At 39.6% G+C, this 18,132-nt stretch overlaps 2 protein-coding genes across 3 annotated transcripts in view; one reads left to right on the top strand and one right to left on the bottom strand.

The window, feature by feature from the left end:
- Positions 1 to 1,059: 1,059 nt before the first annotated feature.
- On the bottom strand, positions 1,060 to 15,623 carry LOC114047089 (NADH dehydrogenase [ubiquinone] 1 alpha subcomplex subunit 8-like). Its single transcript, XM_027867801.1, has 4 exons — positions 15,474 to 15,623; positions 11,348 to 11,511; positions 5,534 to 5,699; positions 1,060 to 1,330 (listed from the first exon to the last, which is right to left on the bottom strand). Exons 1-4 carry the CDS (start codon positions 15,522 to 15,524, stop codon positions 1,193 to 1,195), a joined length of 519 nt encoding a protein of 172 aa, XP_027723602.1. The 5' UTR covers positions 15,525 to 15,623; the 3' UTR covers positions 1,060 to 1,192.
- Positions 15,624 to 15,769: 146 nt separating this feature from the next.
- LOC114047323 (MORN repeat-containing protein 5-like) overlaps positions 15,770 to 18,132 on the top strand; it is a 54,092-nt gene continuing 51,729 nt past the window's right edge. For both annotated transcript variants that reach the window (XM_027868105.1, XM_027868106.1), the window contains exons 1-2: positions 15,770 to 15,842; positions 17,369 to 17,516. In XM_027868105.1, the coding sequence (XP_027723906.1) occupies positions 15,796 to 15,842; positions 17,369 to 17,516 (195 nt within the window). In that variant the 5' untranslated portion in view covers positions 15,770 to 15,795. The remainder of the gene's footprint in view (positions 15,843 to 17,368; positions 17,517 to 18,132) is intronic.

Here is an 18,132-nt window from a genome sequence, read left to right on the forward strand (position 1 = left end):
ACCCATAATTTTGGTCAGTGTGGGTCCTGTCTTGACCTATGAACATAACGACTCTCCCTCAACTTAGGACAGGTTCTTCATAAGCTGGCTACACCAGGAATGTCATTGACCTAGTGGCTAATGCTCTAGTGATAAGCTTCTCTGTATGCACATTTTATTGCCTGCCCTGTATTTGGAGTTTTTCTAGCTCACAGGGTTTGTCAGAACCTTTAAGAACCCAGAGTTATGTCTGCATCACAAGGAGGTATCAGGTCTTCTTCCAGAATTCTTCAAGCACAAATTGGAGCCAACTGGCAGTTTGAGTTCAATATTCATGTAGTATGTTGTGAAAGTATAAATAAATGTGAATTCATTATTTGGATGAATTCCAGGCAAAATCAAAGATAAGACTCACCTGAATTAACTCTGCAAACCCATTATTGCCAAGTCACACAACAGTCACACAACCACACCAAAATGGCAAATGGTCAGCTCTCTGTCTACGTTTTTATAAGGTGGTGACAGAAGTACAAGCCTGCTCTAATATTTTTTTCACTTAGTCATGTTTCCCCCATAATCCATTAATAACTTTAGGTGGGGTATTACTGTACTCATAAAGGGGTCAGCTTCAAATGGTGTTGTGACACTTGGCAACCAGATGAATGCATACATGGTATAGTGAGGAAAGTACTGGATTTCTGGATTAAAGGCACTAGGTTCAAATCCTGGTAATGGTACTTGCTACCATGTACCATTTGGCAAGTCACCTCATCTCTTCACACATCAGAGAGTGGAAGAGACATCCCCAAAGATATGAAAGCAATGAGACTCAAACTCAGGTCTCTCGAGTCATAGCCCAGTGACCTTTTCAGTCCATGACAATGGCCTCCACTACCTGAAAGAGAAATACAAATAGCAGTACTCCAGAAGCCTAAAAACGAGAAGGGGAAATCAACTTAAAAAGTCAGAAGGTTAAATAAAATATAATAAAATAAAGTGATTTCCTTTAAATCTCTACTAAATAGCTAGTTCATCCTAAGAATCAGGAAACAGTATAAAATAAGTGCCAAACCACATAAATTAGGTTTTCTTTTTTTTATTTTCCTGGAAAGGACCCACTGGTCCTGCAGAGAAGCTGGACAAGAGTCTTAATTCTGTACTTGTTGCTTGAGGCTGTCTTCGAGTATGAGCTCCCTAGATAGAGCTCTTTCTTCTACCAGTTCCAGAAGTAGAATCGGCTACCATGTTTTGCAGGCTTCAAATTTCCCTCATAAGCAGGATTTGGCTCTGGTCTTGGTCTAGAATGATAGGGATTCTCTGGCAGAGGTCGGGCTGTGCTCACTTTTGTAACCTGGAAAGGGGAAGAAGAGAAGCAAATGACAATTTTGGGAGAAAGGTGTGCAGTAGCAGGTGCTTCCATTTTTATAGGGCTTTAAAAGTTCCAAAGTAGTTTCTTCACAATAATCCCCTGAAGCAGGCAATGCAAGAGTTGGCACAGAAAAGGGAACTGAGGTTGAATTGCCCATGGTCACACAAGCAGTCAGTGTGAGAGCCAGGTTTGAACAAGAGTTTCTCCTGACTCTGAGCTTTGCACAGAATATCAGAAGTGGCAGATACCTCAAAGAATAGCTAGGCCAATCTCCTTATTACAGAGACAAGAAAACTAAGGTTTAAAGATGAAATGATTTGTCCATGAATACATAGTCAATATTCAAAAGAACCCAGGTATTCTGACTCTAAACCAGTGCCTTTCCTACCACAACATGCTTTCTCTGGGGAAAACTACTGATTCTTTTCCACCCTCACTCTCCAGTCCCACTCCTACTTTAAACCTGTGTGAACATACAAGTGTGTTGGCAGGAGACTTGCACATGAAGTCTAAAAAAGTGGGGTGGAGCTCTACCACCCTACTACCTACCTGTGGGCCCCTCAGCAGGTAACTTCTTTTCTTTGATACTCGGTTTCCCCCTCTGTAAAAGGGGGATAACAATACTCTAACAAACCCAGGAAAGGTTTGGGGAGGAAAACATTCTGTAAACTATAATGAAGCCCTGAATTAAGAGCTGTTTTCAGGATAGTTTTATGCATAGGAGGTAACATATCTAACTGGCCACAAAATCAAAGACGGATGGAAAACTTTTCCAAAGTGTGCCCAATCTTAAGATCATAGTTTTAGACCTATACAAGACCTTAAAGGCAGTTCAGTCCAAACCCCTAATTTTTGAGATGAGGTCGGGTGACTTGTCCAAGGTCACACCGGCAGCATTCCTACCAAGTGCCAAGATCATATACTCAAAAACTAAGAAGCAACTGAAAAATACCAACATTGCAAAAAGACAGAATCCTTCCAAAGTTCTAAAGCCAAGCAAAAATGACTTTGAGATCATACCTCATAAAAGGACATTGGCATACCTTCTCTTATACAATAGACATGCTCCTAGAAAATTTGGTATCAACCATAGTTTCATATAATATAATCATAGAAACTTAAAGATTTTGATAGATAAGGAGAAGGCAGGAATAGCATGACATGTATCCTACATTTTAGGGAGAGCAGATCTTTCAAAGTGCACAAGTATGATCTAATAGGGTAGGGATATGAATGTACAGAGAACTCAACTAACTTAAGTTACAAAAAAACAAAACCACATACAGAAGAGGGAAGCAAAGGAAGATGACAGAGGAAGAATACAAAAGCATCTCATGGTCCCATAAGGAGAGTCAGGAGCTAAATCTCAAAAAAAAAAAATTAAATAAATAAATAAATGAATGGGAGTTTTGGGTTTTTTTTAATCTATATTGAACTCACTAGCTATGTGACCCTGGGCAAGTCACTTGACCCCAACTGCCTACCAAAAAAGAAAAAGTATATATAATCTATATTGATAGAAGAGAATCAAAAACAAAATGACAGGACTATGGCTCAGGGCAGATAAGGCGATAGGAGGGTAGTGGATAAAGTCCAGTTAGGTAGGGTAGTGAATAGAATACAGCCCTCAGAATCAGGAAGATGAGCTCAAATTCTGCCTCAGACACATACTACCTGTGACCGTGGGCAAATCACTTAGCTTCTCTTATTCTCAGTTTCTGTTTTTGTAAAATGGGATGATAATAATATCACCTAGGTCACCAGGTTGTTTCAAGGATCAAATGCGATAACATCCCTAAAGAGCTCTTTGAACCTTAAGTCCTACATAAAAATTAGCTATTTTTGTGATTATAACAGATGACAGAGAGAACCACTCAGTTCTCATTTGATTCTGTTTTCTCTCACAAGGAGAAGAATCAAACAGCATTGAGCACAGTATTTACATAATTGTAGGTACTTAATAAATGTTTCTTGAATGAATGATTTTAGAGCTGGAAGACAGAACAAATATGACTAATAAGGAGTTGAATCCCAAGATAAATAAGGACACAGTAAGAGAGACTCCAGCTGCCCTTGAGGAACTCAGGTTACCTGGCCTACATGAAATACATCACACATTCTGAAAGAACTGCAGATGTGATTGCTGAACTATCAATGCACTTTAAAAGATCGTGGAAATCAGGGAAAAGACCACAGGACTGGAGAAGTACAAATGTTGTCCCAATTCTCAGAAAAGAGAAGAGAAAGAGTCTGCTAACTCTGGGCCAGTGAGCTTGACTTTCATTACTAATAAAATTCTAGAAAGTATTATTAAAGGAATGGTTAGTAAACAACTAGAAAAAGGAGTGATTACGAAGAGCCAGCAAGGCTTCATTAGGAGTAGATCATACTGAACTAATATAATTTCTTTTTTTTTTTTCTGACAGAGCTATTAGATCAGGGAATGCCACAGATAATATTTGCTAAAAAACTTTCATGCTATTATTGTGGAAGAGATGGAAACATGTAAGCTAAATGGAAATGAATGGAGAATCTTATACACAAATGTAGAATCTTTGAACTCAGAAGAGACTAAAAAAACAAAACCCCATTAACTTTCACAATTATAAGATGGGGGAAAACATGACTAGATAACAGTTTGTCTGAAAAAAGATCCAAAGAGTTTTGGTGGCCTATAAGATCCATAAGCCAACTGATGGGATAGCTAATGCAATCTATTAATAGAAACTGTGTCCAGGGATAAGGAGGCAAGAGTCTTCCTGTCCTCTGCCTTGATTAGACCACAACTGGAATATCACGTTCAGTTCTGCCTATCAGATTTTAGGAAGGACACTGATAAACTGAAGAAGATCAAGAAGAGGCCAATCAGGCTTTGAATTCATTTGAGGTTTATACCATATGAGGATACAATGAAGGATCTAGAGCAGAGGTGGGGAACCTGTAGTCTGGAGGCCACATGTGGCCTTCTAGGTCCTTGAGTATGACCTTTTGGCTGAGCCCAAGTTTTACAAAACAAATCTTTTTATTAAGGGGATTTGTTCTGTGAAGTTTGGACTCAGTCAAAGGACACACCTGAGGACCAAGAGGGCCACATGTTTTGAGGCTGCAAGTTCCCCACCCCTGATCTAGAGAAAAGATCGGGGCAAGGGAAGCAAGGGTTGTTATGACAGCTGTCATGTGATGGGGGCTTGGATTTGTTTTACTTAGCCCCAGAAGACACTGTGTGTAGTTACAAAGACTCAAATTTAAGTTTGATATGAGGAAAAATTTTCTAATACTCAGAGGAACTGGGTGAACCAGGAGATAGTAAGTTCTGAGGTCTGCATATACAATGGCTGGATAAGCTATTTTGGGGTATGTTTCAGAGGGAATTATTTTTCTAGTATTGGGAAAGCTAGATGACCACTTAGGTCTTGAAATTCATAACAGGAAAATACACTTAGAGTAGAGAATATTAGAGCTGGAAGTTATTCTAAAAACACAATGACAGGGGCAGCTAGGTGGCGCAATGGATAGACCACCGGCCCTTAAGTCAGGAGGACCTGAGTTCAAATACTGCCTCAGATCAAACACTTGACACTTACTAGCTGTGTGACCCTGGGCAAGTCACTTAACCCCAATTGTCTAAAAACAAAACAAAAAAACCCACAATGATAAAGCTAGAAGGGATCTTAGAATGGACAGTAATGGAGCACAGAATATTAGGATTCATTTATTCTAACTCCCTCATTTTAAAGATTGGGAAACTGAGTCTCAGAGAGAGTGATTTGCTAGTAGCAAAATCTCCAAGCCTTCTGATTTTCCACACACCAAGCTATTATTTTCCCTACTGATTTATATCATAATCTTACTAATGCTTCATTTTTCTTTTCTTCCCTTTTTCTCTTACCTTTAAACCGCAGCCCCAATTCCTTCTCTGCGCCCCTGCCTCCCCCCAGAACGGATCCGAAAACAAGCACTCTAGGGAAGGGATCTTTCTATAAAACAAAATTCTTCTTAAATGTAAGTAATCATCCGATCTCATTTCTCTGTTTTGCAAACTTGAATTTCAGGAAGCCCATCATCTTTACAGTGACGACTAAAAGCTTGCCTCAATGAGCATACTCCCCTACTTCTGTCCAAGATGCTCCTCCTGTCTTTACCCATCTATTGGTTCAAGAACGAGGTAAGCAACAAGTCTTTTACCTTTGACAGTTCTCCCAAGTCAGGGCGCACCCAGCCCAGTTTGTCCAGGACGCAGTTGTCAAATTTTGCCTGTTCTTTGCGACATCGGCGAAGCTCTTGAAGATCAGAATAATCAAGACAGGTCCAATACTCAGTAAAGGGCTCAGCACAGTGTGTCTTTATACTCCTGAAAGGCAGGAACTAGGAAGTTAGCTTACGGGGAAACAAAATGGGGAGAAAAGCGATGAGTGTGTGAAAAAGCATAGAGGCAACACAGTGAAACAGAAAGATATTGGATTTAAAATCAGGTAACTTGGATTCAAAGTTAGGCTCTGTTATCTGTGTATCTCTGTTAACCATGTAACTGTGTAATCTGTGAGTATATCACTTAATTTCTATAGACATCAATTTCCTCATCTATAAACTAAGTGGGAGAAAGAACCTACCTGATATCTAAGGGCTCTTCCAATTTTAAATTCTATGACTTATGATGGTAAAGTACATTCTAGGATAAAACTCAAAAGATGATTTCTCTCTTCAATCTATCCCCCACACAGCTAACTATATCCATTCTCCTACTCAAGAAACTCAAATGGTTTCAAACTATGTCTTAAAAAAAAAAAGAAAAACTTCTTTCTTTGGCACTTAAGTTCTTCACAATCTGGCTTCAGCCTACCTTTCCAGGCTTACTGCATGTTAAACCTCTTTCATACCTTCTCTGCTCTAGCCAAACTGACCTACACAATATTCTGTCTCCATCTGGAGATGGAGCCTTTACACAGACCTGGATTCTTTAAGAAGTCTATCTTGATCCTCCCAGTTGCTATTTGCCCTCCCCACTAATCCTCACAACTGACCCTACTTACTCATCTGTGAGCATCATCCTCCCTGACAGCAAGTGAGCTCCGTGAGGGCAGAAACGTTTTCATTTTTGTTTCTTTATCCCTAGCATAGTGCTTAGAACACAGCAGGCACTGAATTAATGTTTATTACATAAATCAATGGGATAAAAGTGGGAGATAATGGCAACAACAATAATAGTAATGATGATGCTGATCTTTAAGTGTGTATATGTATAAAATATTATTTCCAAAGCACTTTACTTACATTATCCCAATTAGTGTTCACAATGAACTTAAAAAGTAAGTAATACAAATGTCATTTGGTTTTTAAAAATGAGGAAACAAAGAATCAGAGATGTGAAAATATTAAAACATAGACCTTCTTATTGCAAATATAACACTCCTCCTATTATGTCAATGATGTTTTTGTAAAAACCTTGATTATGCAGTAAGTTCTATTATTGGAAAGCCACCTGAGAACCAGAAAATTGGCCTAAAAGGCCACAGAGAAGTCAAAACAGATACCATAGAGTTAAGTAAGGCCCTAACTCTCTCTCCCTCATGAGGAGCCTATTTATACTTGTAACACCTAATTCAAATAAACTAAGTTAATTTGACTCCTAAAACCAGAGCAGAATAGAAGCAAATTAAGTAGTGGTAAAGACGGAGTTTGGAGAACTACAGCAGCAGCAGGCAAGTGGAGAGTAGCAAGAAATGACAATGACTATGAGAGAGAAGACAGGAATAATGCAAAAAGCAGACACAAGAAGTCAAAAGCACAAAGTACATTCCAAGACCACTAAACACAGTGTTTTACAGAACACTATATCAACTAATATACATAGTGAAAGCTCTGGATCATCAAGAAAAGGTTATGGTATATCAAGTATTCTGTTTATGAGAAAATGTGTGCTTTATTTTAGAAAGACTTCCATCCCAAAGAGGGAAAACTGTTTTGGTGCTTAAAATTTAAGACCACTGAAAAAGTCTCTAAATTCCTCCTCCCCCTGCAAACATTACACTGTTCCTAACAATGTTAGATATAGAAGGTGTTAGCTGCAGTAAATGGGACAGTATTGATTATTAGCTGGTCCTAGAAAAATCCAAGTCTCAGACTCACGTCCCACTGACTATCAAACTCAACATGTCCAAAATCTGCTCCTTCAGCACCATCATTCACCTACTCTCATTCAGTCAACTTGCATTTGTTAAGTACCTGCTATGTGTAAGGCTACTGGCTACTATGAACCAGGCTACTATGCTAAGTGCTAGGGATACAAAGAAAGGTAAAAGATTGCTCTCAAGAAGCTTCAGTCTAATGGGGGAAACAACATGAAAAGAACTAAGTACAAACAAAACATTGATATCTAGATATAGATACAAATATGTACATATATAGATAAATCTCTATATATTGCATCTGCATACACAAGCAGGATAAACTGAAGATACTCAATAAAGGGAAGACACTAGCATTAAAGGGGATTAGGAAATACTTCCTGTAGAAGTTGTGATTTTTGCTGGGATTTCAAGGAAGCCAGGGAAGCCTGAAGGCAGAAATGGGAAGGAAGAGAATACCAGGCATGACAGCCAGTCAGTGTATTACCTTGGATTACCTTGTTCCAGAAATGGCAAGGTCAGTGTTGCCAGGAGGGGGCCAGGTTATAAAGGGCTTTGAAAACCAAAAAGAAAATTTCATATTTGATTCTAGGAGTAATAAGGAGCCACTAGAGTTTACTGAATAGAGGAGTGACATTGTGAGATCTACTCTTTAGGAAGATCAATGTGACAGCTGAATGGAGGATGGATGGAAATGGGGAGAGACTTGCTATTCTCTCCTGTTTATAACCTAGGGTTATCTTCAACTCTTCCCTTTCGATTCTCTTTCACGTCTAATCAGTTAGCAAGCTAACAACACATCTCACAATCATTTCCTCTTGATTCCCACTACCATCACCCTTAGTGAAAGATTTTATTACACTCACATGGACTACCAGAACAACTGACATTTAATTTGCATAGATTCTTAAAGTTTGTAAAGTGCTTTACAGATAATATTTTATTTGAACCTATAAGGTAAGAACTACTGGTATTATCATCCCTATTTTACATAAATGAGGAAACTGAGGCCTAGAAATGTTAAGTGACTTGCCTTTGGTCACAAAGCTACCAGGCCATTCCTGCCTCTAAGGCCAGCACTCTATGCATGATATCATGTTGCCTTTCCTAACAACCAGAGCCTCCTAACAGGTCTTCCTGCCTTCACTCTCCCTCTCTCCAATCCATTTTTTACTGCTACAAAAATAATCATTCTTAAGCAGAGTTGTAGTAAAGTCACTCTTCTGCTCAGAAAATCTTTAGCGTGACTTCCTATATTGTCTGTTGAGTGAAATGAGAAATTTAATTGAAAGATAAAATTGACTTTGGAGGGCTTGGTATATAATCACAACACTTCAGAGATGTAATGGACCAGACTTGAACAAAAAGCTACCACATAACTAGCAAGTATGGCACCATTCCACCTTCTTATGCTATTCCCTTACATGATCCCAAAATGAACTATTCTCTATGCTTGGAACCTACCCTAGGCTTTCTACCCCAAAACCACGTATGGTGCTCTGCACTATCTAGCTAACAAATTTTTAATTGAATTGTTGAACATGATATGAGGTAAAACTGCAGGGAGAAGAGGGGGATTTATTTCTTAAGAACAACTTCCAACTGAAATGGCAAGCAGACCAAAGGTCCTAGGGAGGGTTGCTCAAATTAGGGTTCAAGGGCTCCCTTAGATTGTGGCTACCAGGTTTCTTTCTTAGGTAATCAGTTAAATAAAGGTATATAATGTAGAATTTGGTTGTATTCTATTTTTAAATTTTATTTTAAACATATTTCAACTAACAAAACTTGCCCTTTCTTCCTCCTACCTCCCCTCCTCACAATGAAAAAGAAAAAAAAATTCCTTGTAACAAATACGCAACCAAAACCAAATTCAGTTACAATGTATTAATGACCTTCTTACAAAACAAGTTTAATAGAAAGTATGCCTCTATACAGTAAGATGATGATGATAGAGGTCAATCCAGGGAATCTCCCTGCCCCCCTCCAAAAAAAGGAACTCATGTAACTTTTAATTCAGAAATTCATAATATAGTGGAAAGAGTACAGAGCTAAGAATAAGGACACCAAGCTTCAAGTCTTGATCCTGCTGCTAATTTATTGTAAAGGAGTGGTTAAGTCAATATTGGGCCTCAGTTTCTTCACTTGTAAAACGAGAAGATTGCACTAAATAGTCTCTAAAGTTCCTTGGAACACTAATATTCTACAGCTCCATGATTTATGACAGCTTTAATCAGTTATTCATGACTTCAAGCTCATCCCTGTCACCCTAGAATCTATACAACCTAACTCTGCCCCTGACATTCTCAGGATTAATGGCTTTCTCCCAAGGAAGCTTTCAGTCACCATGGGACAAAGTGAGAAAAAAACTTTTACCATGGGAACATGGTATACCTAAACCATAAGAAATTACTATGGTAAGAATCTCCTTTTAAAAAATTAGAAGTTCCAATTTCTGAATTCTTATTTTGAGCTTTTCCTAAATCAATTCTTTAGGTCTTATTACCCATGCTTCACAAATGAATGTGTTAGAATGGAAAAAGCCATTGAATTAGGGTCAAGAAACCTAGGTTTGAGCCATGAACAAATCATCTTTCTAAGCCACAGTTTCCTCATCAATAAGAGACAATACTTGCATTACATACTTCCTGGAGCTGCAGTAATGAAAGAACTTGGAAACTGCTAAACCCAATAAAATAATAACCTACTATTTATGTATTAATGTTAGTGTAATAGCATATTATTAATTAAACAATAATTCCTCTTATTATCAGGGGCACAGACAATACAATGAGAAAATACATACATTGCTATGTCTCACCTCTGAAGTTCTTCACTCATTTTAAAACTTGTCTCTGCAGCTGCCTTTTCTGAGTGTTATTGCCAATATGAAGCAAGACAACAATTTTAAAGTCTTATTTCACATTATTAACCTTTATAAACAATAACTTTCAGCTGAACTTTATCAGCTACTTCCAAAGCTTGAGGTTCTATCTCTCAACTCTATGAATTTGTACAAATTGTTCCTAATACCTGAAATGCATTACCTTCTTCATTTCTGTCTATCAGAAGAGTCTTGGACTTAAGAGTGAGAGGAACTGGATTCAAATCCCAACTCTGCGGTGTATTCTTGGGCAAGTTATTTAATGTCTCTGCCTCAGTTTTCTTCTATGCAAAATAAGGGGTTTGGGATAGATCAGTGGTATCAAACTCATACAAAAATCGGGGCCACCAAACCATATATAAAGATTCCTGCAGGAATACTGACTTAGAAAACCACATATTAATATTATCTATGTTCTACTGTATTTTTTTATTTTGTTAAATATTTCCCAATTACTTTTTTTTTTTTTTGCTTTTTGGTGAGGCAATTGGGGTTGACTTGCCCAGGGGCAAAAAGTTAGTAAGTGTCAAGTGTCTGAGGCCAGATTTGAACTCAGGTCCTCCTGATTCCAAGGCCAGAGCTCTACCCACTGCACCACCTAGTTGCTGCTGCCCCCCCCCCCCATTATGTTTAATCAGGTTCAGGCAGTAAGGGGAGTGTTGCAGCTGGTGCTTGACACCTCAGGCATAGATGACCTATAAAGTATTTATATCTCCAAGTCTATTATCCTCTGATCTTCCTTCAGGGTTTGCTCAGGTGTCATATCCTCTATGATACCCTTCCTCATTCCCCCATTACTAACTGGTCCTGTCTCAAATTACTTTGTATACCCCTAGAGTACAATGTAAGCCTTTTGAATGCAGGGACTAGTTTGTCTTTGTATCCCCAGGACCTAGCATAATGCTTTTCACATAGTATGCATTTTAGTGAAATAATTTTGGTTAACCAACTGGTCTTTTGTGTCAGGGCATTTTTACACAGAGAAATCTTTACCTGAAGAAATCAATAGCACACTGATTGACAAGTTTCCCTTCCCTTAAACATCGCCTTGGGTCCTTTTCTTCCCAGCGGCAAAGCATAAATTCTTTATTGACTTTATCACACTGTGCACCATAATGATGGGCTGCAGCTTTTAGCACAGCAGAACTGACATTCACCTGCAGGAAAAGTTTTAAAAGAATTACATATTTATGAACGAAAACAAGTTCCTTAATCATACTTGTGCTACTAGATTATAAGCTCCTTGAGGAAATGGATGATGTTTTTACCATATATCTTAGTGACTGTATTGATCAGAATATAAGCTGCCTCCAAATATAGGCAACAGCCCTAAAAGACCTCTTTGAAAGGAAAAATAGGGACTTATAATGAAATAATTACAGAAAACTACAATAAAAACTATGAATAGATTTGTTGTGAAAAACGGATGGTAAGGGAGGAGATATAGATTGCCCAAATGATCAAAAAAAATGATCATGGTCCCAAAGGAAAAGAGTCTAGTACCTGAAGTTGAAACAAGATGACAACCAGCATTATTAACAAATTCAAATTCATATTGAGGAAAAAAAAAGTTAGTAGAAACACAACTGCAGATTCCAAACTGGACTGATGCTTTTTATCCTGTAAAGGCTAGGTGAGGAGGTTAAAAGCTAACTGTAGCAGAATCATTTGCCACATGCAAGTTTTGTATGAGCCATATTTGGTAGGGAAGAAAATCCTGATATTTATATTTGAAGCAATAGCATCAATCAATCAATAAACATTTATTAAGTGCCTACTATGTGTCAGGCACTGTGCTAAACACCAGGGATACAAAAAGAGGCAAAAGATAACCCCTGCCTTCAAGGAGCTTACAATCTAATGCGGAAGATACCATGCAAACAAATACATACAAAGCAAGCTATATACGGAATAAATAGGGAAATAATAAACTGCCAAGAGATAGAGTGTCATTCAAAAACAGCAAGGAGGTCAGTGTCACTGGATCGAATAGCTATGTGTCAGGTAGTAAGGTATAAGACAACTGGAAAGGTAAGAGGCAGCTAGGTTATAAAGGGCTGTGAATGCCAAATAGCACATTTTGTATTTGATTCTGGAGGCAATAGGACTCCAAAGAAGTTTACTGAGTAGAGGACATGAGCAAACCTTTGCTTGAGGAAAATCACTTCCATGGCTGAATAGAGGATGGATTGGAATGGGAAGAGACTTGAGACAGATAACACCAGCAGGCTATTGCAGTAATCAAGGTTCAAGGTAATGAGGGCGTGCACTACAGTGGTGGCAGTAACACAGGAGATAAGGGAGTATGAACGAAAGATGTTGCAAAGGTGAAATTGACAGGCCCTGGCAATAGATTGGATATTGGGTGGGAGGGATCAGTGAGAGACAGTGATGACTCCTAGGCTTCAAGCCTGAGGGAACTGGGAGGATGGTGTTCCCCTACAGTAACAGGGAAGGCAGGAGCAGGGGAAGATTTGGAGGGTAGATAATGAGGTCCATTCTGGATATGCTGAATTTAATATGTTTACTGGATATCATGTCGGAGGTATCTGAAAGCCAGTTGGAGATTCGATATTGGAAATAAGCAGAGAGGCTGAGCAGGATAGGCAGATTTGAGAATCATCAGCATAGAGATGGTAATTAAATCCATGGGAGCTATGACATCAAATAAAGCAGCATAGAGGGAGAAGACAGGAGGGGTTAGGTCAGACTTTATCTCCCCCTCAACCCTAACATTTATCTCAGGACCTTGAACATAGCATGTACTCAACAAACATTTATTGAATTGAAAGTCATTAACAGCTGTTTATTTACTATCCTCACACATTTATTCAGTATCTTTTTCCAAAATAGATTCTTGTTGGCCGAAAAGTCTTTAAGTATTTATATGTATTCTTTAAGTATTCATATGTACCAATTAATTTCTCATAATAACAATATCACTTCACAAGTATACAAAACTAAGATTTCAGATAACACTTCCCTTACAACCACCCTCTGATGTGGATAGATAGTGAAGCTCTCCTCATCTTGTTGACAGAGGTACAGATGGGGAAAACTGAGGGTCAGAGACCTTTAAGTGCCCTATTTAAGACAACCACATTGCTAGTAAGTGTTAGGATTCAGACAAATGCCAATCTGACTGCCAAGTTCTACTGGGTTAAAAAGTAGGTCATTCATTAATTTATTCATTTTCACCTAAAGGTATACTGTATGCAGAACACTGGGTTAGGTGTCAGGAGAAACACAAAATTTAAATAAGAGAGATTGTTGTCCTCACAGTGCTTTACAATGCTTTTTGAGACCTGGGTTCAAATTCAGGCTTCATCTAATAACCTGTTTGTCCTTAATCTCTCAGTCCAACTCTCTAAAGCTATAAATTGAAGAGAATGTGCACACCAGCATTGACAGAGGGAGTTTCCTCACCTAAAAGTTCCCTCTATTAATGAAATCACAGTTCTAGTTTTCAACCAAATCCCCCCAAAATAAAACATAACCAAGAAAAAACACAAAACACAAAACAAAAAACCCCTTACATTCATGCCAGAAAACCTCTCTTTCCACAATCCTGAAAAAGTTATTTAGTGACAAATCAAGGGGCATATATTCTAGTGATAGCTCATACTTTCATCAGGATATTGATATCTTTTGTTTTTGCATCATCTTTACTTTTAAACATTCCTCCTCCCCCCACCACTTATCTAATGAACCATCCCTTCTAACAAAAAAATTTAGACAAAGAAATAAAGTTCAGCAAAACTGACCAACACATTAGGTATGCAATTTTCAAATCTTGCCTAGAGCACACATATACTCTGTCCCTGCTCTGACAAAGTCAAACAGTTATTGAATTAGCCAAGGGAATACTGACAGAGTTCTCCTAACTCCCATTCTGGGGTTCCTTCCACTCCAACATAGTGCAGACAAGGTCAGGCCGACATCCATAGCAGCTAGAAATAGAACCATAATGCCTAGGTTCCTGGGCCCAACTTTTGCTACTGGCTACTTACTGGTTACAAGCTACAGGACTCAGGTGACAACTATTGAGTCTGAGATGTCTGTCAACTGCCCAAAGCTAAAAGGACTCTCCTGAGGCTAAGCATAGGCCCCTCATTAAGTTCAGGACACAGACATGTCTAACTGACACCATCAGGACAGAGAGAAAGTAAAATGACTGGTGACAGTGCCTCACACTGACAGTGAGTATTCCTCAGGAGTCACAAATATGGGCTTGTGCTTAGATCCAGAAAGACTAAAGAGGATCAAAAGGAGTGGAAAGGAATGGCAGAGACCATAGGCTTTCCACTTATAGGAGGTGGAAAGATAAGGTCCAAGGGAGTTGAGGAACACTCTAGGTGGAAAATGGGAGGGGGGGAAGGTTTCAAGTCTGGCAGAGAGTTGAAGGAAAGATAACTGGAAAGAAGGGATCAACAATCAGGTGTTTAGGGAGTGAACTGAGGTGGGAGAGCCTGCCCCACAGGGAAAGCCACTGCTGCCCCCATGTAATAAATAGGTGCAGCCATTTAAGGGTCTCCCAAATCTGGCCCAGGAAGAGGTGATCATCAGAAAGTAAAGGTAAGGGGTGGAGGGAGGTCAAGCCCCAGTAGGGGAGGTAGAAAGTATGATGAGGGACAATTCCTTGGTAAAATACAGTCAGTAATTTACTTACTTAGAAGAGAATGAGGGCGACCAAGAAGAGAATGGGGGGATAATTGTATAGAGAATGTGGACATGACTAGGAAGAGAATGGGGGCTACCAGGAAGAGAATGTGGGGGTGACTAGGAAGAGAATGGAGGTGACAGGGAAGAGAATGGAGGTGACAGGGAGAAGAACGGGGGTGACAAGGAAGAGAATGGGAGTGACTAATAAGAGAATGCAGGGGTGAATAGGAAGAAAATGGGGATTACAGGGAGAAGAATGGGGTGACTTGGAAGAGAACGTGGGATGAATAGAAAGACAATGGGGTGACAGGGAAGAGAATCCTGGGCCGGGGTGGGGGGTACAGGGGGCCGGCCTAAAGGGGCTCCTGGACGCGCTGAGAGGAGCCAGGCCTGGAAGGTGCAGGGCCGGGACTCGGGCCGCTGTTCCGTCAATTGCTCACCGCGAGCAGGGCCTCACCTCCTGCACTTTGAGTTCGTCCAAGGCGGGCAGCTCCACCACACCTGGCATGGCGGCGGCAGCAGCGCACGGGGCCCAAGACGGCCGGCTCTACCCCGGATCTCCTTGAACTCCCCTTTCCCGGACTCTGCTCCCGGGTCGCACCGCAGTGACGCATGCGCAGACGCAGGAACAGGCCGTCGCTCAGCCCGTTACCCGGGGCTGCACGCAAGCGCAATGGAGGGCTGGAGCCTCAGGGGCGACGGGGCATGCGCAAGACCGGTTGCTATAGTGAGGGCCCTGTACACAGTGGCTGGGCCTGGATGTGAAGGGAGCGGACGCCATGCAGTACACCGGCAGCAAGTACTTTGGTGGATTTGTTCATGGAAGGTAAGGAAGGAACGTTGTAAACACACGGCAGTAGCCATGCGAGAAGATGGAAGCGGAATGAGAAGAATCAAAGGACAATTCCTCCCAGCCCCAGCCTTGCTGTGCCTTCCTGATAGCAACAAGAAGTCCCACTGCGGTGTCTTGAGGCCAACCCGACGACTGGGCCCAGTTAATCCTAACTGCGCATCCGTTAGCCTGCCCTGTCGCGACAGCGCCTCCCTCGCCACATAGTATATCGTGACTTGATTGGCGCTCCCTTCCCCTGCCCATCCTCTGTCATGTCCTAACACATCTCCTCCAAGCCTGTCAAATTTTGTAATCCCACGTCTCCACAGAAGCACACTCTCCCCACAACCCCTGCCAGACTCATCGTAGACGGGGTCAGAGCTGAAAGGACCAACTCTTCATTTTGAAGTTGAGAAAATGGAGACACTGCGTTGTGACACTGGTCTCTACCTACATTGGTACAACATGACTAAAAACTGCCTTCCCACCCTTCCAATTTTTGAGGTTATGAACAAAAAAAAAAATTCACATGTTATGGAGAGGTACCCTGGTAAATTGGAATGAACCTCAATTTTCCAAGCTCTGCTTTTGTCTAGCTGTGTGACTTTCACCAAATCACTTTTTCCTCTCTGGACCTCAGTTCTCATCTGTTAAATGAAAAAAGTTAGGAGATATTTATCTCTAAGGCTGCTCTAATGTTCTATATTATCCAAGTCTTATCTAGAGTCTAACAGTCTGGTTCTAATTTCTAACATTCTTTTTGTGTTCTGTGTTTTTATGTGCTATGTTTAAAGGTCCTATTTAGCACTAATATTCTATGTTCTATGATCTATTTCAGGTATAACAATATACATTCTAATATTTTGTATTCTAACACCCCTTCCATCTCCTAACTTTCTACATTCTATTGTTGAATGTTTTATGATCTCAGACTTGCATCTCTAACATTCTTGGTTCTAAAGTTCCTTCCAGTGCTAACATTTCTAGAACTCTGTGAATTTTTTTTTAATTTTCATTGATGAATTTTGTTTTGCCATATTATATAATTTAAAACCCCCAAATACTCGTAATTGAATTTTACAATATCAAAGTCTCCCCCAAACAGGTAAAACAACATAAATGAGTGATTATAGTGGTAATTACATGCAACCTTACATTTTAGTAGTTTTCTGTGTATTAAAAGAATGAGCTTATGCCTTACAAGTTAATTTCAACATTGTCCATTGTTCTTCATCTGAGTTTTGGTGTTGTTTGAAGTTGCATTCATTTATGTAGTTGTAATATATTTATTGTCCTTTTGATTCTGCTTTGTTGACTCTATCACTTCATATAAGACTCCTCTTGTTTCATTAAATTCTTCATATTTGTCATTTCTTGTAGCCCAGGAAAATTCCATTACATTGATGTACCATAGTATGTGTAGCCATTCCCCAGTTTCCAGTTCCCCACACATTTTGTTTCCAGTTTTTTTCTTATTGTAAATAATATTCCATGAAATTCTGTGTGTTTCCTTAAAACAGGATGGAGGGCCAGGCCTCGTACATTCTCCCAACAGAAACAAAATATCAAGGGGAAATGAAAGATGGAATGTTTCATGGCAAAGGAACCTTGTACTTTCCTAATGGGAGCCAATATGATGCCACATGGGAAAAGGGAAGAATCATAAAGGTACTCAGCTTCTTCCAGGAGACATAACAGGAATCTAGTCCTTTCCAGAACAGAGGCCCTTGAATAGAAAGCCTTGTCTTTCTCTACTGTACACAGTTTAATCATTAACTCATTCAAAAAGATTTATTCAACACCCATTAATTCAGCCAACAAGCATTTATGAAATAATTGTATTCAAAGGGTACATATAACTTCTGTGCATATAAAAGACCAACTTCAAGAGATACAAAGATAATAAAAAATAATAGCTCATATTTACAGTGCTTTAATGTTTACAAAGTGTTTTCCTAATAATCACCTTTCGAGATAGGAAATGCAAAGATTTTTGTCCCTATTTTACTAACAATAACTAGCATTTATGTGGCACTTACTATGTGATAGGCACTTTACAAATATTATCTCCTATCCTCTTAACAACCCTATAGGTAGGTACTATCATTATCCCTATTTTACAGTTGAGAAAACTGAAACAGACAGAGGTTAAGTCACTTGACCAAGATCACACATCTAGTGAGCATCTTAGGTCAAATTTGAACTCAGGTCTCCCTGACTTTAGACCCAGTGCTTTATCTATTGAATCACCTAACTGCCTCATTTTGCAAATGAGGAAAATGAG

The sequence above is a fragment of the Vombatus ursinus genome, unplaced genomic scaffold, assembly GCF_900497805.2.
Source record: "Vombatus ursinus unplaced genomic scaffold, bare-nosed wombat genome assembly UNPS02014786.1, whole genome shotgun sequence".
Classification (NCBI taxonomy): Eukaryota; Metazoa; Chordata; class Mammalia; order Diprotodontia; family Vombatidae; genus Vombatus; species Vombatus ursinus.